The sequence below is a fragment of the Bufo gargarizans genome, chromosome 5, assembly GCF_014858855.1.
Source record: "Bufo gargarizans isolate SCDJY-AF-19 chromosome 5, ASM1485885v1, whole genome shotgun sequence".
NCBI lineage: Eukaryota > Metazoa > Chordata > Amphibia > Anura > Bufonidae > Bufo > Bufo gargarizans.
Window position 1 is genome coordinate 140667623 of NC_058084.1, and position 19943 is coordinate 140687565.

General features: G+C 45.6%; 1 protein-coding gene across 1 annotated transcript in view; it reads left to right on the plus strand.

Annotated features, from left to right (window-relative positions):
* Positions 1-19943, plus strand: part of SMCHD1 (structural maintenance of chromosomes flexible hinge domain containing 1) — a 359476-nt gene that overhangs the window by 143038 nt on the left and 196495 nt on the right. Inside the window, exons 15-16 of the mRNA XM_044293563.1 lie at positions 14973-15079; positions 15284-15366. Of these exons, the coding sequence (XP_044149498.1) occupies positions 14973-15079; positions 15284-15366 (190 nt within the window). The remainder of the gene's footprint in view (positions 1-14972; positions 15080-15283; positions 15367-19943) is intronic.

Sequence of the window (19943 nt, forward strand, 5' to 3'; positions counted from 1 at the left end):
GTTTCTGTGACCAAACGTCAGCTTGTGTGTATTCTGTGTAAAACTGTTAAATAGAAATCAATTTTAGGTAGTGTTAGTGTAGATTTTTTTCATGCACATAATATCTGTGTGCGTGCGTCCTGCACCTGCTGAACGCTGATCAGAAACTTCCATTTTTCTGATCGGTCTGCTCAGTTTACTGTGCAGATTATTTTTTTTTCTGTATAGTTAGTTATATCTATATATAACTATACGGAAGAAAAATTAATCTGCACAGTAAACTGAGCAGACCGCTCAGCTCAGTGCAGGACGCACGCACACAGATATTATGTGCGCGAAAAAATTAATTAAAAATCTCCATATACATATATTTATAGAATTCAATTTTAGGTAGTGTTAGTGTAGATTTTTGTACTCAATATCTTTGTGGGTGTGTGCGTGCATCCTGCAAATTTTGTTTTGTACTTTTTTTTATACTCCTTTTCTCTATATATTCGAAATTTATTACAAGCCCCTTCATGTGTGAAAACACAACATCCACACCGCTCACACAAAATAAAGGTTTCCACATTTCACACGTTGCACCCCAATAAAATAAAAATGTCCCGTCCGTCCCAACGAGTATACTCAGCTGAAGAGGCATGCGCCTTGCTTGCCTCGGATACTGAGTCTGCCACTTTCCTCTACTCCTCTACCCCCTCATCATCATCATCCGCTGATAATGGATCCTCTAGAAGGCACCCCAGAACAACAGAGGCAGCCCCCCAGAGTGACCCCATATGGACCCCACCCCCTGATGATTATCAGCCCCAAATTCCGGATTTTATGGGCAGCTCCAGAATACAGATAGATTGTGCGGCTTTACTAGATTTTTTTTCAAAATCTTCTTCTCTGAAGATTTTGTAAATTTAATGGTGGCCGAAACCAATTTATATGCCCAACAATTCATTGATCAGAACCCTACATCGGCATACGTTAGACCCCAAGGTTGGACCCCAGTAAACGCAGCAGAAATGATGAAGTTTTGGGAACTCGTGCTGCATATGGGCGTTGTAAAGAAACCAAACGTTAGACAATATTGGAGTTCGGACATTTTCTACCAAACTCCAATTTATAGTAAGACCATGACCTGGAAGCGATTTGAGTCAATTAGGAAATTCCTACACTACGACAATGCACAGTTCCCACCCCAAAACGACCCAACATTTGACCGTCTGTTCAAGGTTAGGCCTTTCACTGACCACTTTAACACCAAGTTTGCTGAGGTGTACAACTCAGAGAAAAATGTCTGTGTAGATGAGTCCCTATTAATTTTCAAAGGGAGGATTAGATTCCACCATTACCTGCCTAGCAAACTGGCAAGGTATGGCATAAAGATATACAAACTTTGTGAGAGTAGCTCCGGGTACACCCACTAGTTCCGCATTTACGAAGGTAGAGATTCCCGAATAGAATCCCCAGAATGCTCCCCCCCCCATCCTAGGAGTTAGTGGGAAAATTGTGTGGGACTTACTGCACCCACTGCTGGATAACTATTATACCAGCATACCCCTATTCATGTCTCTAACTGCCAGAGGTACTGTGGCTTGTGGCACAGTGCGCAAACATCAGAGAGGTCTCCCTAGATCCCTGGTAGGGCAACCACTAAGAATGGGTGCAAGTACGTTTCTCCTCCATGAGAAAATGCTGGTGGTTAAGTACAAGGTCAAAAGGGACATCCTTGTACTGACCACCATTCACACTAACACCAGCTCCCCTGCCCCTGTACAGGGTACCACAACCACTACCCCCAAACAAGTTTGTATCCTGGACTAAAACAGATACATGGGAGAGGCAAATCAACTTCTGAAGCCCTACAGTGCCACACGAAAACGAAAGTGTGGTACGAAAAGCTGGCCGTACACATTATACAGATGCCAATGTGCAATGCGAAAGTGCTATTTCAATCTGAAGGCCACAGAGGAACTTTCCTTCAGTTCCAAGAGGTAGTTAAGAGGCACTATTTTTTCAAAACCAGGTCAGGGAGGGTCCCAGTACTTCTGGGAGTCATGGTGCCCGTGTCGTACCAGGGCAACATTTTCCAGGTCAAATCCCCCAGACAGCAAGGAAGGGAAGGACCCAAAAAAGATATTCCAATAGGGGAATGAAGAAAGACACTATTTACCACTGCGAAACCTGCCCTGAAAAACCTGACCTGTGCATGCAGGAGTGTTTTAAAATCTTCCACTCATCCATGGATTATTATTTTAATTTCATCCTTGATGTACCCTGTAGTTTTACCACCTTATATCTCTCATTTAGTCCACATAGCTTACAGATCCACTTTTCAACAACCACTACATATTCATTTCTGTGAAATACCTGTTAGATCAAAAGTTCATTTTCCACCCCTTAAAATGTTTGTATAGGGGTGCTCTTTCCAAAATGGGGTCACTTTTGGGCCAGTTTTGATTTCTGGGGACCTCAGAATTTTTTTTACTTGTGACATGGCACCTAAAATCCATGTCTGCCAATTCAGGGCTGCCAGCAAAATCCATATTTTGCTGTTTGCCTGCTGTGAGCCTATATAGCAGGCTACAAGCACATATGGGGTGTTTGCTGAATGGGGAGAAAAAGGGGAACACATACTTGGGTGCTTTTTCTCCTTTAACCCCTTGTGAAAGTAAAAAATTGGGGTCTGCTAGTAATTTTTCATTTTTACAAATGTGTGCTTTGAAATCCTTTAACAAGTGTTTCTGCCTTCTGCGAGACACCTGTTTGCTGAAAAGTACCCTTTCTACTACTTAAAATGTTTGTACAGGGGTGATCTTTCCAAAATGGGGTCACTTCTTGGGGTTTTTAATTTCTGGAGACCTTAGGAATTTTTTTAAATGCGACTTGGCACCTAAAATCCATGTCTGCCAATTCAGGTTATCAAAATCCTTTTTTGAGCACATATGGGGTGTTGCCGTATTCGGGAGGAAATGGGGAATAAAATGTAGGATGCATTTTGTCCTGTTACCCTTTGGGAAAGTGAAAAATTTGGGTGTAAAGCAACTTTTTTGTGATTAAAAATGCAATTTTTCATTTTCACTGCCAAGTTTTTCCTAATTATAGGAAAGACCTTTGAGTTCAAAGTGCAAACTACACACCTTGAATGATTCCTTGAGGGGTGTAGTTTCTAAAATGAGGTCACTTTTTGGGGGTTTCCACTATAGGGCCACCTCAGGGTGTCTTCATATGCGACATAGCTCCCAATTACATTCCAGCTAAATCCACTCTCCTAAAGCCATATGGTGCTCTTTCCATTCTGAAGCCTGCTGTGTGCCCATACATCAGTTTTTGAGCACATATGGGGTGTTTCTATAAACTCCAGATTCAGGGTAATAGATTCAGTTTTGTTTGGCTGTTAACCCTTGAGGTGTTGCTGAAAAAATAGATTCAAATTTAAAATCTGCTAAAAAAAAAAAGTGAAATTTTGATATTTCATTCCCATTTTCCTTTAATTCTCATGGGGCACCTAAAGGGTTAACAAAGTTTGTAAAATACGTTTTGAATAGCTTGATCTCACGGAAGGTGAGGGAAGGGAAGCAAACCAAATACCACAAAATGAAGCAAAACAGCAGGCTAGGCCCCACAGCTAGGGAACAGGGAAAGGTCACCTCCTGACAATCCCTGAGCCTTTCCCTGACTGCTACCAAAATGAACAAATCTCGATGGTAGAAGTGTTCATGCACTCGAACCTAAGCCCTGCTGCAACTCACATAAACCCTCTGGCGAAAAGACAACCGGTTCCTTGCACGAGATGAAGGAACCAGCATCTACCTAAGGCCTAGCCAGTACAAACAACAGAAGGGAAGGAAGGAGGACTTAACTGAAGACAAACTGGGAGCAGGAGATCCACCGAACATCAGCAGAGAACTTCAGGAGAAACTATAAACCTCAAGGGCTATAGTGAGAGGCAGGTATAAATAGCATCACTAACTAACTAATGAGCAGAACCTGTGAGGGGTGGGATTCCGCCCAAAACCACAATAAAGCAATCTGTCAGATTCACGTGCAGCAAGTCTGACAGATCTCAGATCACTCACAGGGCAGGGCGTGAAACTTGAGGGGTGTCGTTTCTGAAATGGGGGGATTTCTGGGTGGTTTCTAATAAGTAAGCCCCACAAAGTGACTTCATGACTCAAGTGGTCCTTAAAGGGGTATTCCCATCTGTAAGATCATATTTAATAAGTTAACTCTAATGCCCTATATAATTTTTCCAATTGGCTTTTATTATTTAAAATGCACCCATTTTGAAATATCCCCTTCCCTCTTACCCCATTGTTGACATCTGGACACAGATGACACTCTGCTTGAAACCGCAGACATCTGTGTCAGCTGTTTAACCCCTTCCATGCCGCGGTCCATAGGGGCCACTGTATGGAAGGGGTTAACAGGGAGAGCGCTCCCTCCCTCTGCCATCGGGGGCTGCTGTGCCTTTGCAGACACCCGATACTTGACGGGATCACAAAGGGAGGGGGCCCCCCTCCCTCACCCATCAGCGGCTGCTCTGTTGTGGCAGCGGCTAATGGTTACCATGGCAACCGGATGCCTTCACAGGCTTCTGGCTTGCCATGGTAAGCCTAAGATCAGGCTTCTGCTAAAGGCACAAGACACTACAGTACACTATGTAGTGTACTGTAGTGTATTATATAGGCATCAGATCCACTGGATCTTCAAGAACCAAGTGGGTCTGGGTCAAAACAATAAAATAAAAAAGTGAAAAAAAGTAAAAATAAAAAAATAATAATTTCTTTTTATAGCTGCACATTTATCACTGACTAAAAATTCAAAAAAATAAAGTACACTACACATTTTTTAAATCACCGCGTCCGTAGCGACCTGATCTATCAAAGGGTCTTATTACTTTCCCTGCACGGTGAACGCCATAAAAAAATAAATAAATAATGAAATTGAAAATTTTGCTCACCTCAATTCCCAAAAAAGGTTATAAAAGTGATCAGAAAAGTCGTATGTACGCCAAAATGGTACCAATAAACCGTAACCTCATCCAGCAAAAAATTAACCCTACATGAGACTATTGCCCAAAAAATAAATAAAAATATGGCTCTGACTATGGAGACACACTTTTGTGTGGCAGTTTTTAGTTTTTTTTTACGGTGTTCATCTGAGGGGTTAGGTCATGTAGTATTTTTATAGAGCAGGTTCTTACGGATGCGGCGATACCCAATATGTATCCTTTTTTTTATTTGTTTCACTTTAGCCCAATAGTAGAAGTTTTGAAGCAAAAAAAATGTTATAAATCATATTTTAGTGTTTCCATTGTCTGAGAGTAATAGCGTTTTTATTTTTTGACAGATTGTCTTAGGTAGGGTCTCATTTTTTGCAGATTGGTTTGATTGGTACTATTTTGGGGGGGCTTACACCTTTTTGATCGCTTGGTGTTGCAATTTTTGTGATGTAAGGTGAAAAAATTGCTATTTTGGCACAGTTTTTTTGTTTGTTTTGTTTTTACAGTGTTGACCTGAGGGGTTAGGCCATGTGGTATTTTTATAGAGCAGGTTCTTACGGACAAGGCAATACCTAATATGTATACTTTTTGTTATTTATTTTACTTTAACAGAATAAAAGCATTTTAGAAGAGTATTTAACAAAGAAATGGGTCTATATGACTCTAACTTTAATAAGTCCTTATCAGTCTTGGCAATTAGAACAATAACTGCCTCCTCTATAAAAGCAGGCAGTTTTTTTTTATGTCTTTGCCTCAAATCAGGGTCTCCATTAATTCCAGAAGTAACTCCTGACTAAACCCCTTATATATTTCAAATGGTAACCCATCCCCTCCCGGGGACTTTTTATCACTGGTTGAGTTTGAAGCGCTCACAGCAAGTCGTATATTTTCATCCAAATAATTTTTCTGCTCTTCAGTGAGCCACCTAAAGAGGGTACCACCCAAGTATTGACACGGGTCTCTTTTTTTTTATACAAAATGTTAGATTTATACAACTCTTAATAGTATTCCCCAAATGCATTGCTAATCTGTTCTGGAGTCTTGACTATATATCCCCTAACATTCTGTATTGCACTGTGGGGATTCGCTTTGGTAGGCAGGGTAAGGCTACTTTCACACTAGCGTTCGGGCGGATCCGTTCTGAACGGATCCGCCCATAATAATGCAGACGGAGGCTCCGTTCAGAACGGATCCGTCTGCATTATATTAGCTAAAAAAAGCTAAGTGTGAAAATAGCCTGGGACGGATCCGTCCAGACTTTCAATGTAAAGTCAATGGGGGACGGATCCGCTTGAAGATTGAGCCACATTGTGGCATCTTCAAACGGATCCGTCCCCATTGACTTACATTGTAAGTCTGGACGGATCCGCACGCCTCCGCACGGCCAGGCGGACACCCGAACGCTGCAAGCAGCGTTCAGCTGTCCGCCTGTCCGTGCGGAGGCGAGCGGAGCGGAGGCTGAACGCCGCCAGACTGATGCAGTCTGAGCGGATCCGCCTCCATTCAGACTGCATCAGGGCTGGACGGCTGCGTTCGGGTCCGCTCGTGAGCTCCTTCAAACGGAGCTCACGAACGGAAACCCGAACGCTAGTGTGAAAGCAGCCTAAGCGGACGCAGTACAGAGGCAAAAACAAGGTTTAAATCAAAGTTCAGTGTTTATTCACACATAGCAAGAAAACAAGCCAAAAGAAAGTGTTCAGTTTTGGTGCCTGTTCACACCACACAAAGTTCACAGTGCAAAAAGACGTCACCTGGTCAGCAGATGATCTTCACCCAGAGTCCGCAGCAGTCTTTAGTGGCCTGTTTCCCCAGCCTATGGCTCACACAAACAGATGACTCAGTGTCTCCAAACCACAGACTCCTCAGCTCCTCTGTCATGGAGGATAATCCACCACCTGAACATGCTGGCTGGGTTTTTTATATTCCAGCCAAAACCCGGCCTGGAACCGTGGGGAACAGCCACCCACCCTGCTCTTTGGCTGCTCCCAATAAGAACCGGCCCGGATTGGCTTTACAGCCATTCTAACAGTTGAAGTGTCAGATTGCACTACAGACCTGACACTTCAGGAAAAAACCCGGTTCTTACCTCACCGAGGCCAGGAACCTCGGTGACACGTATCTTCCGTCAAAGACGGCTCCTTGTTCCTTCTTACATACCTCCCCCCTTTGTTCAACCCTGAGGGGGTGAACACTTGCCAGACAGTGTACGCGGGATAGGGCATCCGCGTTTCCCTGTAACCTGCCTGCCCTGTGTTCCACGGAAAACTTAAAATTTTGCAAAGATAAGAACCACCTGGTGACCCGAGCATTCCTCTCTTTGGCCTGGCTCATCCATTTCAAAGGGGAGTGGTCGGTCACCAGACGGAACCTTCTCCCCAAAAGGTAGTAGCGGAGAGACTCGAGTGCCCACTTGATGGCCAGGCACTCTCTCTCCACTATACTGTACCTAGTCTCGGCTGGGGTGAGCTTCCGGCTGAGGAAGACAACGGGATGCTCCTCCCCGTCAATATCTTGAGATAGTACAGCACCGAGACCTACCTCAGAGGCATCGGTATGCACTATAAACTCCCTTTTGAAGTCGGGCGCCACCAAAACCGGGAACCCACACAGGGCCGACTTCAAAGCGGAGAAAGCCTTTTCCGCCTGCTCATTCCAGTGGACCGTCACTGACTTGCGTCCCTTCAAAAGGCCTGTCAATGGTGCGGCGACTGTAGCAAAATTGGGGACAAACCTCATATAGTACCCCACCATACCCAGGAACGATTTTACTTGCCGAGTAGAGACAGGTCGGGGCCAATTCCTAATTGCCTCAATTTTGTTCACCTGAGGTTTGATCACTCCGCGCCCAATGACATACCCCAGGTACTTGGTCTCTTCTAACCCTATTGAGCACTTTTTTGGGTTAGCGGTTAAGCCAGCCTTCCTAAGGGAGTCCACTACAGCCTGGACTTTAGGTAAGTGACTTTCCCAGTCGTTGCTATGGACAACGATATCGTCCAGGTACGCTGAAGCGTATCGACGATGTGGACGGAGTACAATATCCATTAACCTTTGAAACGTGGCGGGAGCGCCATGTAGACCAAAGGGTAATACCTTGTACTGATACAGCCCCTCTGGCGTGACGAAAGCCGTTTTTTCTTTGGCAGCCTCCGTCAAGGGTACCTGCCAGTACCCTTTGGTGAGGTCCAACACAGAAAAATACCGGGCTTGGCCCAACTTTTCAATAAGCTCATCCACTCGGGGCATGGGATACGCGTCAAACTTGGACACCTCATTAAGTTTGCGGAAGTCATTACAAAACCGCAATGTCCCGTCTGGCTTGGGTATTAATACTATCGGACTGGCCCACTCACTTTTTGACTCCTCGATGACACCCAGCTGGAGCATTAGCTGCACTTCCTCCGTGATGGCTTGTCGCCTAGCCTCGGGTACCCGGTAAGGTTTTAACCGGACTTTCGCCTGAGGCTCAGTGACAATGTCATGCCGGATTACGGACGTGCGTCCAGGGAGGTCTGAGAACACATCCGTATTCCGACTAATGAACTCCCTGGCTTCCTGAGCCTGTTTAGAGGAGAGGCTGTCAGCAATTTTCACTGTGACATCCGCTTCCCCTGCTTCAGACTGAGGGGCCAAAACCGCTTCCCCTAGGAACCCTGGTCGTGGGCTGTCTTCCGTACAGGTTTCCCTTTCCTTCCACGGCTTGAGCAGATTCACATGGTACACCTGCTCCGGCTTTCGCCTCCCTGGCTGGTGTACTTTGTAATCTACTGGTCCAATTTTTTCTAGTACCTCGTAGGGCCCCTGCCACCTAGCTAGGAACTTACTATCTACCGTTGGTACCAGAACCAACACCCGATCACCCGGGTTAAAGTTTCGGACCCGAGCCTGCCGATTATAGACCCTACTCTGGGCTCGCTGCGCTGCCTCCATATGCTCCCTAACCAGAGGTAACACTGTTTCCATCCGTCCCTGCATCTGGGTGACATACTCAACTACACTTTTGTGCGGTGTGGTTTGTTGTTCCCACGCCTCTTTGGCGACGTCTAATAAACCACGAGGGTGTCTGCCGTATAGTAGTTCGAAGGGCGAGAACCCAGTAGAGGCCTGGGGCACTTCTCGCACTGCGAACATGAGATAGGGCAGATGAAGGTCCCGGTCCCTCCCATCCTTAGACACCACTCTTTTCAGCATATTTTTTAACGTCTGGTTAAACCTCTCTACCAGGCCATCCGTTTGCGGATGATACACGGATGTCCGTAACTGTTTTATTTGGAGCAACTTACAGAGTTCCCTCAGGACCTTGGACATAAATGGGGTCCCTTGGTCAGTTAGAACCTCCTTAGGCAGACCCACTCTAGAAAACATTTCCATTAACTCCTTAGCTATGAGTTTGGCTGACGTATGACGCAATGGCACCGCCTCCGGGTACCGCGTGGCGTAGTCGAGGATGACCAGGATGTGCTGGTGCCCTCTAGCTGACTTCGGTACTGGGCCTATAAGATCCATAGCGATCCGCTCGAAGGGAACCTCAATAATCGGGAGAGGGACCAGAGGACTACGGAAATGTGGCTGGGGGCTGGTTATCTGGCAGGTTGGGCAAGACTTGCAAAACTCTTCTACCTCTCTGAACACACTGGGCCAGTAAAACCGCTGTAAAATCCGGTCCTGCGTTTTCTGCTGGCCCAGGTGTCCCCCAAGAACATGTTGGTGGGCTAATTTCAACACGAGCTTGCGATATGCCTGGGGCACCACCAGCTGTTCAATATGTTCACCCCGTAGTTTATTTACCCGGTACAGCATCTCCTGTTGAACCACAAAACGGGGGAACATAGATTCGGCCCCCGGTTGTTGCGGCTCACCCTCAACTACTACCACATTTTCCCAGGCTCGAGATAGAGTCGGATCCTGGTGTTGTGCTGTACCGAAATTATCCCTAGAGACATTGAGGTCTGCCAGCTCAGGACCCGGCGGCAAATCCTCTACGTCTCCCACCATCACACTTAACGGGGTTGTCTCCCCCTCTTCCACCGAAGTGGCGGTCACCCCTACAGCTGGTCCTTCTGACTCCGGTTCCCAAGGTTCTGGCCTCCCCCCTGAGTCAGGCCACTCTGCTAGGGGTACATCTGTCTCCCGGGTAACTTTCGTATCCGGCCAGAGTGCCGGGAACCCGGGGAAGTCTCTCCCAATGATCAAGTCATATGGTAGCTTTGTGGCGACGGCCACCTCATGCATCCACCTGCCGGCCACCATTGACAGAGAGACCAGTGCGGTGGGATACTCCTTTAAGTCCCCATGTATGCAAACAACACCGACTCTTCGGCCAGTATACTCAGCCGGCCGCACCAGGGCAGCTCTTACCAGGGACACCAGGCTCCCTGAATCCAGCAGAGCCACCGCCAGAGTGCCCCCCACTTCCACCTGGCACAGGTGGCTTTTGTCCATAGTCTCTGAAGTTCCTGTGGCACACAACATCCTGGCATATAATGAGTGGCGGAAGCCATAGTTGGTGTCCATGGGTTCCCCCCGATGGGGACAGTCAGCCCTTATGTGTCCAGGCTCCTGACAACGCCAGCAGACCACCGGGTTGGGGTCGGCAGGGGGTACATCCCGGGCGGGTCTAGCTGGCACCGGCCGCCGGGTCTGGGGTGGAGTTTTCCGGGGTTTGACTGGCCCCTTCCCAAAAGAACCCCCCTGTAGATTTCTGGTGGCCTCATAGCGCTCCACCAGGTCGACCATCTCCAGGGCATTATTCGGAGACACCTGGCCGATCCAGTGCTGGAGAGGGTACGGCAAAGCCCTCCAAAACACATCCGCCAACAGCCGATCCAACATAGCAGTGGGAGTCAACAGGTCCGGCTGCAGCCATTTTTGCAAACGGTGCAGCAGATCATAATATTGTGGTCTAGCGGGTTCAGCCGGGTTAAATTCCCACTGATGCACCCTCTGGGCCCGGACCAATACATTCACCCCGAGTCTCGCCAGGATCTCACCTTTTACTGTCGGGTAGTCGGCCGCCTGATCATCGGGGAGATCAAACAATACTTGCTGAGGACATGCACTTGTGCCCGGATAAACAAAAACTTTTCGGCCTTCAGGCCTGCCTCACTGCGTTTGCCCGCATCAGACACCAAATGTGGGGATTCGCTTTGGTAGGCAGGGTAAGCGGACGCAGTACAGAGGCAAAAACAAGGTTTAAATCAAAGTTCAGTGTTTATTCACACATAGCAAGAAAACAAGCCAAAAGAAAGTGTTCAGTTTTGGTGCCTGTTCACACCACACAAAGTTCACAGTGCAAAAAGACGTCACCTGGTCAGCAGATGATCTTCACCCAGAGTCCGCAGCAGTCTTTAGTGGCCTGTTTCCCCAGCCTATGGCTCACACAAACAGATGACTCAGTGTCTCCAAACCACAGACTCCTCAGCTCCTCTGTCATGGAGGATAATCCACCACCTGAACATGCTGGCTGGGTTTTTTATATTCCAGCCAAAACCCGGCCTGGAACCGTGGGGAACAGCCACCCACCCTGCTCTTTGGCTGCTCCCAATAAGAACCGGCCCGGATTGGCTTTACAGCCATTCTAACAGTTGAAGTGTCAGATTGCACTACAGACCTGACACTTCAGGAAAAAACCCGGTTCTTACCTCACCGAGGCCAGGAACCTCGGTGACACGTATCTTCCGTCAAAGACGGCTCCTTGTTCCTTCTTACAGCACCTATCCTTTCTATTATTATGTTTGCTTAAAGCTTACCTACTCTCTCCTCCTCAGCAAAATACCTAACTCTTGTATGCTCTTCTTCCCATTTTCTTGAATTTTCTGAGGAGTCTTCTACACATTGTTTTTTTTTTACGTTCTTTTAACCTTCTGTTCTGCTAGCACAATGTTGTTATTTGCCTGTTTTTTTACAGTTACTAACTTGCTATATAATATTCCCCTCAAAAATGCTTTTGCTGCATCCCAGACCACATATTTATTAGCAGAATCTCTGTTAACAAATTCCTGACCTTTAGGCCTCATGCACACGACCGTTGTTCTGGTCCGCATCCGAGCCGCAGTTTTTGCGGCTCAGGTGCGGACCCATTCACTTCAATGGGGCCGCAAAAGATGCGGACAGCACTCCGCATGCTGTCCGCATCCGTTGCTCCGTTCCATGGACCCCCGCAAAAAAAATAAACATGTCCTATTCTTGTCTGTTTTGCGGACAAGAATAGGCATTTCTACAACGGGCCGCCTGTTCCGATCCGCAAATTGCGGAAGGCACGCGGGCGGCTTCCGTGTTTTGCGGACTGCAAAAAACGGAACAGTTGTGTGCATGAGGCCTTAAGGAGTTTAAGCCAATGGGAGTTAAATCTAAATACCACAAGAGGCTGTTTAATCAAAGGCGCCATATCTAATATCATTGCACAATGATCTGTCATAACCGTAGTTACATACTTTATACATATTTTTTTATGTATTTTTATCTAACAATTTCCTGTTACCAAAGATCATAGCAATCCTTGACCATGTTTGGTGTCTTTGAATAATAGGAAAAACCCTTATCATCAGGATTATATAGTCGCCATACATCCACCCAGCCAAACTCGGTTATTCACCTAGCCAAATTAATATTACATTTCGTTATCTTACTCTTGGACATTCTGTCTCTACTTAGAGTCCATCATTGCGTTGTAATCCCCAACCTCGACCAATATACATTCTTGCCTCTCCCTCAGATATTTTTGTAGCTCATAAAGTACATCGGATTTATACGGCGATGGAATGTACAGGGAGTGCAGAATTATTAGGCAAATTAGTATTTTGACCACATCATCCTCTTTATGCATGTTGTCTTACTCCAAGCTGTATAGGCTCGAAAGCCTACTACCAATTAAGCATATTAGGTGATGTGCATCCCTGTAATGAGAAGGGGTGTGGTCTAATGACATCAACACCCTATATCAGGTGTGCATAATTATTAGGCAACTTCCTTTCCTTTGGCAAAATGGGTCAAAAGAAGGACTTGACAGGCTCAGAAAAGGCAAAAATAGTGAGATATCTTGCAGAGGGATGCAGCACTCTTAAAATTGCAAAGCTTCTGAAGCGTGATCATCGAACAATCAAGCGTTTCATTCAAAATAGTCAACAGGGTCGCAAGAAGCGTGTGGAAAAACCAAGGCGCAAAATAACTGCCCATGAACTGAGAAAAGTCAAGCGTGCAGCTGCCAAGATGCCACTTGCCACCAGTTTGGCCATATTTCAGAGCTGCAACATCACTGGAGTGCCCAAAAGCACAAGGTGTGCAATACTCAGAGACATGGCCAAGGTAAGAAAGGCTGAAAGACAACCACCACTGAACAAGACACATAAGCTGAAACGTCAAGACTGGGCCAAGAAATATCTCAAGACTGATTTTTCAAAGGTTTTATGGACTGATGAAATGAGAGTGAGTCTTGATGGGCCAGATGGATGGGCCCGTGGCTGGATTGGTAAAGGGCAGAGAGCTCCAGTCCGACTCAGACGCCAGCAAGGTGGAGGTGGAGTACTGGTTTGGGCTGGTATCATCAAAGATGAGCTTGTGGGGCCTTTTCGGGTTGAGGATGGAGTCAAGCTCAACTCCCAGTCCTACTGCCAGTTTCTGGAAGACACCTTCTTCAAGCAGTGGTACAGGAAGAAGTCTGCATCCTTCAAGAAAAACATGATTTTCATGCAGGACAATGCTCCATCACACGCGTCCAAGTACTCCACAGCGTGGCTGGCAAGAAAGGGTATAAAAGAAGAAAATCTAATGACATGGCCTCCTTGTTCACCTGATCTGAACCCCATTGAGAACCTGTGGTCCATCATCAAATGTGAGATTTACAAGGAGGGAAAACAGTACACCTCTCTGAACAGTGTCTGGGAGGCTGTGGTTGCTGCTGCACGCAATGTTGATGGTGAACAGATCAAAACACTGACAGAATCCATGGATGGCAGGCTTTTGAGTGTCCTTGCAAAGAAAGGTGGCTATATTGGTCACTGATTTGTTTTTTGTTTTTTTTTTGAATGTCAGAAATGTATATTTGTGAATGTTGAGATGTTATATTGGTTTCACTGGTAAAAATAAATAATTGAAATAGGTATATATTAGTTTTTTGTTAAGTTGCCTAATAATTATGCACAGTAATAGTCACCTGCACACACAGATATCCCCCTAAATAGCTAAAACTAAAAACAAACTAAAAACTACTTCCAAAAATATTCAGCTTTGATATTAATGAGTTTTTTGGGTTCATTGAGAACATGGTTGTTGTTCAATAATAAAATTAATCCTCAAAAATACAACTTGCCTAATAATTCTGCACTCCCTGTATATATTTGCAATTACCATCACCATATCATTAATTGTACACTGGAGGAAGAGATACCTGCCACTACAAGTAAAACATGTCAGATTTGTAAAATGTGTCTTGGTTCCTATGGTGAAAATTGTCTTTATCTTGAATCGGCTAAAATAATAAACAGCTTAGCTGATTTTAAATGTTTTCCTCTCTGTATAAAGTTATATGGTGGTAGGAAAGTGGTTAAAAGAATAATTTAAATAAGACCATCCATTATCTAATTTTTTTTTTTACTTTTCCACCTCATTATTTGCAAATTGGTTGTGGACCCATTCATTTCATTTGGGGCTGCAAAAAAATGCAGACAGAACACAGTATGTCCATCCTGCAAAAAAAATAGAACTTGTCCGTTTTGCGGACAAGAATATGCATTTGTACAATGTGGCCCACGTAAATTGCTGGATGTATACGGCCAGTATTCATATTTTGCAGATATACGGACCTCAAAACACATGCGGCCCTGTGCTCCTTAATCAAGGAATAATTTACCCTAAAACACCCATAGTAAGTATGCAAAGCATGTGTTTGAAATAGTTTGCAGTAGCCTTCCATTTAGGCCTAATTATTTTAGATACTGTGACAAAGACATGGGACTCAAATGTATTATATGATGTCATTTAGTTCAACATTATATTTTAGGAACCAAAAGAGCTATATGACGAGATGAAATGCGTACCAATTTCCAAGATTGACCGTATTGTAGCACGATCATCTATACGGAAGTACATAGAAGATGAAATGGCAAAGTACGTTTTTTAATGACACTTATTTGAACTTACCTGAATACAATACTGGGTTTCGTTTCTTTTCCCTATTTGCATTTCTTGTTTAAAAAAATAAAATAAAAATTCTTCCCTTTTTTCATGGTCAAATTGCATCAATTTTATAGATTTAAATGTGAGTTGTATTGACATCAGCTGTGATTTTCTTTTTTTTTTTCTTTTTGTAAGGTTGCCAGATACATTGGCTATTTCATGGCCTGATGGGGATGCTTTGGAAGAAAATGATATAAAACCTGCAGGAACTGTTATAGGTAAGTTACTCTGTTTAAATGTTGGAAGTACTGGTGATAATTTACTAAGACTGGCATTTCATACACCAGTTTACAGGCCTCCATACACATTACTGTATATACTCTAGCGTGTATGGTTCGCTCACAACTCTTCCACAATGGATGATGTTGGGGGAAAGAACGATTGGGCAGAATAAATATTTCCAGGATGCCCTCCATGACAGCACCAGTGGAGGTTGTTCTCTGTCGGGAAAGGAACTCAGAGAAGTTAAAAAGCCCTCACACCAACAGAGAAGAAAAAAGTTTTTTGCAGAATAACAGCCAAAAAAAGTCAAGGTATCAGTACCGCAGTCAGACCTCTAAAGATAATGGAAAGTTGGTGAGATGAAGCTTCCATAAAGGAGGCAAAGGTAGAGGTTTCTTGTTTTACCCCAATTTAAAACATAAGCAGGGACTCAAATATGGGAGGAGGACTTAGGCCTCTTTCACGCGAGCGTGTCCGGATGCGTCCCGATGCATTGCAGCAAACCCGCGCGAGTAGGTACCCAATTGCGTTCCGTTCAGTTTTTATTGCGCAGGTGCAATGTGTTTTGCACGCGCGTGATAAAAAACTGACTGTGGTATCCAGACCCGAACTTCTTCACAGAATTTCAGGTTTGGGTTCAAGGTTGTGTAGATTGTATTATTTCCCCTTATAACATGGTTATACGGGAAAATATTAGCATTCTGAATACAGAATGCATAGTAAAATAGGGCTGGAGGGGTTAAAAAAAAAAAAAATTATTAATAATTTAACTCACCTTAACCGCCTCCAGACCGCCTAACGCAGGATCGCGGTCCGGAGGCGGCAGCGCTGCGCAGAGTCACGCATATACGCGTCATCTCGCGTCTCGCGGGCCAGCAAAAGTTAGAGGGGGGTCACGTCACCAGCCTGCCAGCCAATTATCGTTGCTGGCAAGCTGGCGATTTTTAACAAAACGAATCACAAGCCATCTAACACATCATATTAGTAAATATGATGTGTTAAATGGCTTCCCTGCTCCTCTGCTGGTCCTTTTCGTCGGTTGGTTCCAGCAGAGGAGCAGGCTTCACAGTGAGTACACCAAACACTACACTTTAGCCCCAGATCACCCCCCTGCACCCCAATTAACCCTTTGATCACCCCTTGATCGCCCCTGTCAATCACTAGTGAAAGGAAAAAAGTGATCAGTGTAAACTGTCACTTTTTTTTTCACTGGTATTGACTGTTAGGTTTTAGGGATAGTTTAGGCCCCTTGGTTAGGTAGTTTAGCGATCGGTTAGCGCCCAGCCCACCGCACCGCAGTCACTTATTCGCTGATTAGCGTATCGCTAATCAGCTTTTGTACTTTTATAGTATCTGTAAGTGATCAAAACTGATCACAGTCAGATCTATAATTGTATTAGTGTCACCTTAGTTCGCCCTCCACCCAAAACGCAGTGTTTGCCTGATCAGGCCTGATCGGTCGCCCACACGTGCGTTCACCCACGCCCGCCCCACCGCAGTGACAAAAAATTATTATTTTTTGATCACTGCACAATCACTTTACACGCGCTCCGGCGATAATTTTTTTGTTTTGTTTTGATATTTTTTATCAACCGCAGCGGCCTCCGGTACTTCGCTAGCCTCCCATTTGTAAGACAGGCTTGCTTTTTTTCTTGGGTAGTCTCAGGGAATACCCCTAAATTTAGTAGCCCAAATGTCAAACAGGGGGTATTCTTCTGAAGAGGCCTACAGGCTTCTGACCCAGTCGGAAGAGGAATGGGAACCCTCATCTGATGAATCTAGCGGGTCAGAATATGAACCTGTAGAAAGCAGTGGCAGTCTGACCCAAAGTTCGGACGAGGAGGTTGAGTTCCCTGATACCACCAGGCGTACCCGGCCCCGTGTCGCTAGACCACAGGTTGCGCAGGATCCGCTTCAAGGGCAGCAGAGTGGGGCTGGCGCTGTCGGATTACGTGGTGAGGCATACACCAGCAGCGCAGCCCTCCCTGGACCTAGTACCAGCACTGCCGTACAACATGGTGAAGTGGCGAGCACCAGAAGGGCAGTTGAAGCTGGTACGGTGGCACATGCACAGACGGGCCCGTAGACCCCCTAGAATCCCTGAGGTGCTGGCAAATCCTGATTGGCAGTCCCCAACTTCAGCCGCACCAGTAGTTCCCCCTTTCACCGCCCAGTCTGGAGTTCGGGTTGAGACAGCTCAGATCGGTTCGGCCCTGGGATTTTTTTAGCTGTTCTTGACTGCGGAGCTCTTGGACTTAGTTGTGGCAGAAACAAACCGGTATGCCACACAATTTATATCCGCCAACCCGGGAAGCTATTATGCCCAGCCTTTCCGGTGGAAACCAGTCCCAGTTTCTGAAATTAAATTTTTTATGGACCTTCTCCTCAATATGGGTCTAACCAAAAAGCATAAATTGCGGTCATATTGGACCACGAACCCAATTCATCACATGCCCATGTTTTCTGCTGCTATGTCCAGGGCACAATTTGAGGCCATCCTGCGTTTCCAGCACTTTAGCGACAACACCACCTCCCGTCCCAGAGGCCACCCAGCTTTTGACCGGCTCTACAAAATTCGGCCCCTCATAGACCACTTCAACCAGAAATTTGCAGATTTGTATACCCCAGAGCAAAACATCTGCATAGACGAGTCCCTAATACATTTTACCGGGCGCCTTGGCTTCAAACAATACATCCCAAGCAAGCGCGCCCGGTATGGGGTCAAATTGTATAAGCTCTGTGAAAGGGCCACAGGCTATACCCACAAATTTCGGATCTATGAGGGAAAAGATCAGACCCTGGAGCCGGTCGGTTGCCCTGACTACCTGGGGAGCAGTGGGAAGACAGTCTGGGACTTGGTGTCACCCTTATTTGGCAAGGCGTACCATCTTTATGTGGACAATTTCTACACAAGTGTGGCCCTCTTCAGGCATTTGTTTCTAGAACTAGTCGCGCGGGCTTCCCCCAACGGCTCGTTACCACCCGTCTTGCAAGGGGGGAGAGGGCTGCCTTGTGTAATGAAGAACTGCTTGCGGTGAAATGGAGAGACAAGCGTGATGTTTACATGCTCTCCTCCATTCACGTAGACACGACAATACAAATTGAGCGAGCAACCCGTGTCATTGAAAAGCCCCTCTCAGTCCACGACTATAACCTTCACATGGGAGGGGTGGACTTCAATGACCAGATGTTGTCTATGTATTTAGTTTCCCGACGCACCAGACGCTGGTATAAGAAGGTGTCTGTATATTTAATTCAATTGGCTCTGTATAATAGTTTTGTTCTCTACAGTAAGGCTGGGAGAACAGGATCCTTCCTCAAATTTCAGGAAGAGATCATCGAGAACCTCCTGTACCCAGGAGGTTCCGTGGCCCCATCCACCAGTGTAGTTAGCCTTCTACACGAGCGACATTTCCCCAGTGTCGTTCCTGGTACCTCAACCCAACCTTCACCCCGAAAAAGATGTTGTGTCTGTAGCAGGAGTGGAATAAGGCGTGACACCGGCTATTTCTGCCCTGACCACCCTGCCCTATGCTTTGGAGAGTGTTTACGGAAGTACCACACAGGTACACCTAGGCATTGCATTGCTGTCAGATTACACACAATTCGGTGTATGCGGCGCTGCAAGACGAGATTTCTCCTCTGCAGTAAAAGATACGTTTGCCGAGGCATATGAGCTGAGGAGGTGGCGGTGTTCATATGCTTTGGCAAACACTTTGTATATAAAAAATAATAAAAATCCCGGCAATGATTTATTCATCCACATCGATTGATGTGAATGGAGAAATCGGGTTTGCCAGGGCATACGAGCTAAGTGGGTATGGATGTTGGGCGGAGCTCCTATGTCCTGGCAGACGCCTTTCCCCTCCTTTTTATTTTTTGGCAGAGATTTTTTCATCCACATTGATCGATGCGAATGAAGAAATCTGTGCCGTTCATTTTTTTCTTTCAGCCCAGAGGCTGAACGGAAAAAAAAAATCTCATTACCTGTATGCTCTATATAAGGAGGATAGCAGAAACTTCTAATGCTGGCCATACATGTAATGATTGCGGAGACCCTCAAATGCCAGGGCAGTACAAACACCCCACAAATTACCCCATTTTGGAAAGAAGACACCCCAAGGTATTCGCTGAGGGGCATATTGAGTCCATGAAAGATCGAAATTTTTGTCCCAAGTTAGCGGAAATTGAGACTTTGTGAGAAAAAAACTAAAAAAAAAATTCTGCTAACTTATGCCCAAAAAAATAATAGTTTCTATGAACTCGCCAGGCCCCTCATTGAATACCTTGGGGTGTCTTCTTTCCAAAGTGGGGTCACATGTGGGGTATTTATACTGCCCTGGCTTTTTTGGGGCCCTAAAGCGTGAGAAGAAGTCTGGGATCCAAATGTCTAAAAATGCCCTCCTAAAAGGAATTTGGGCACCTTTGTGCATCTAGGCTGCAAAAAAGTGTCACACATGTGGGGAATGTGTTTTGGGGTGTCATTTTACATATACCCATGCTGGGTGAGAGAAATATCTTGGTCAAATGCCAACTTTGTATAAAAAAAAAAAGGGAAATGTCTTCTTTTGCC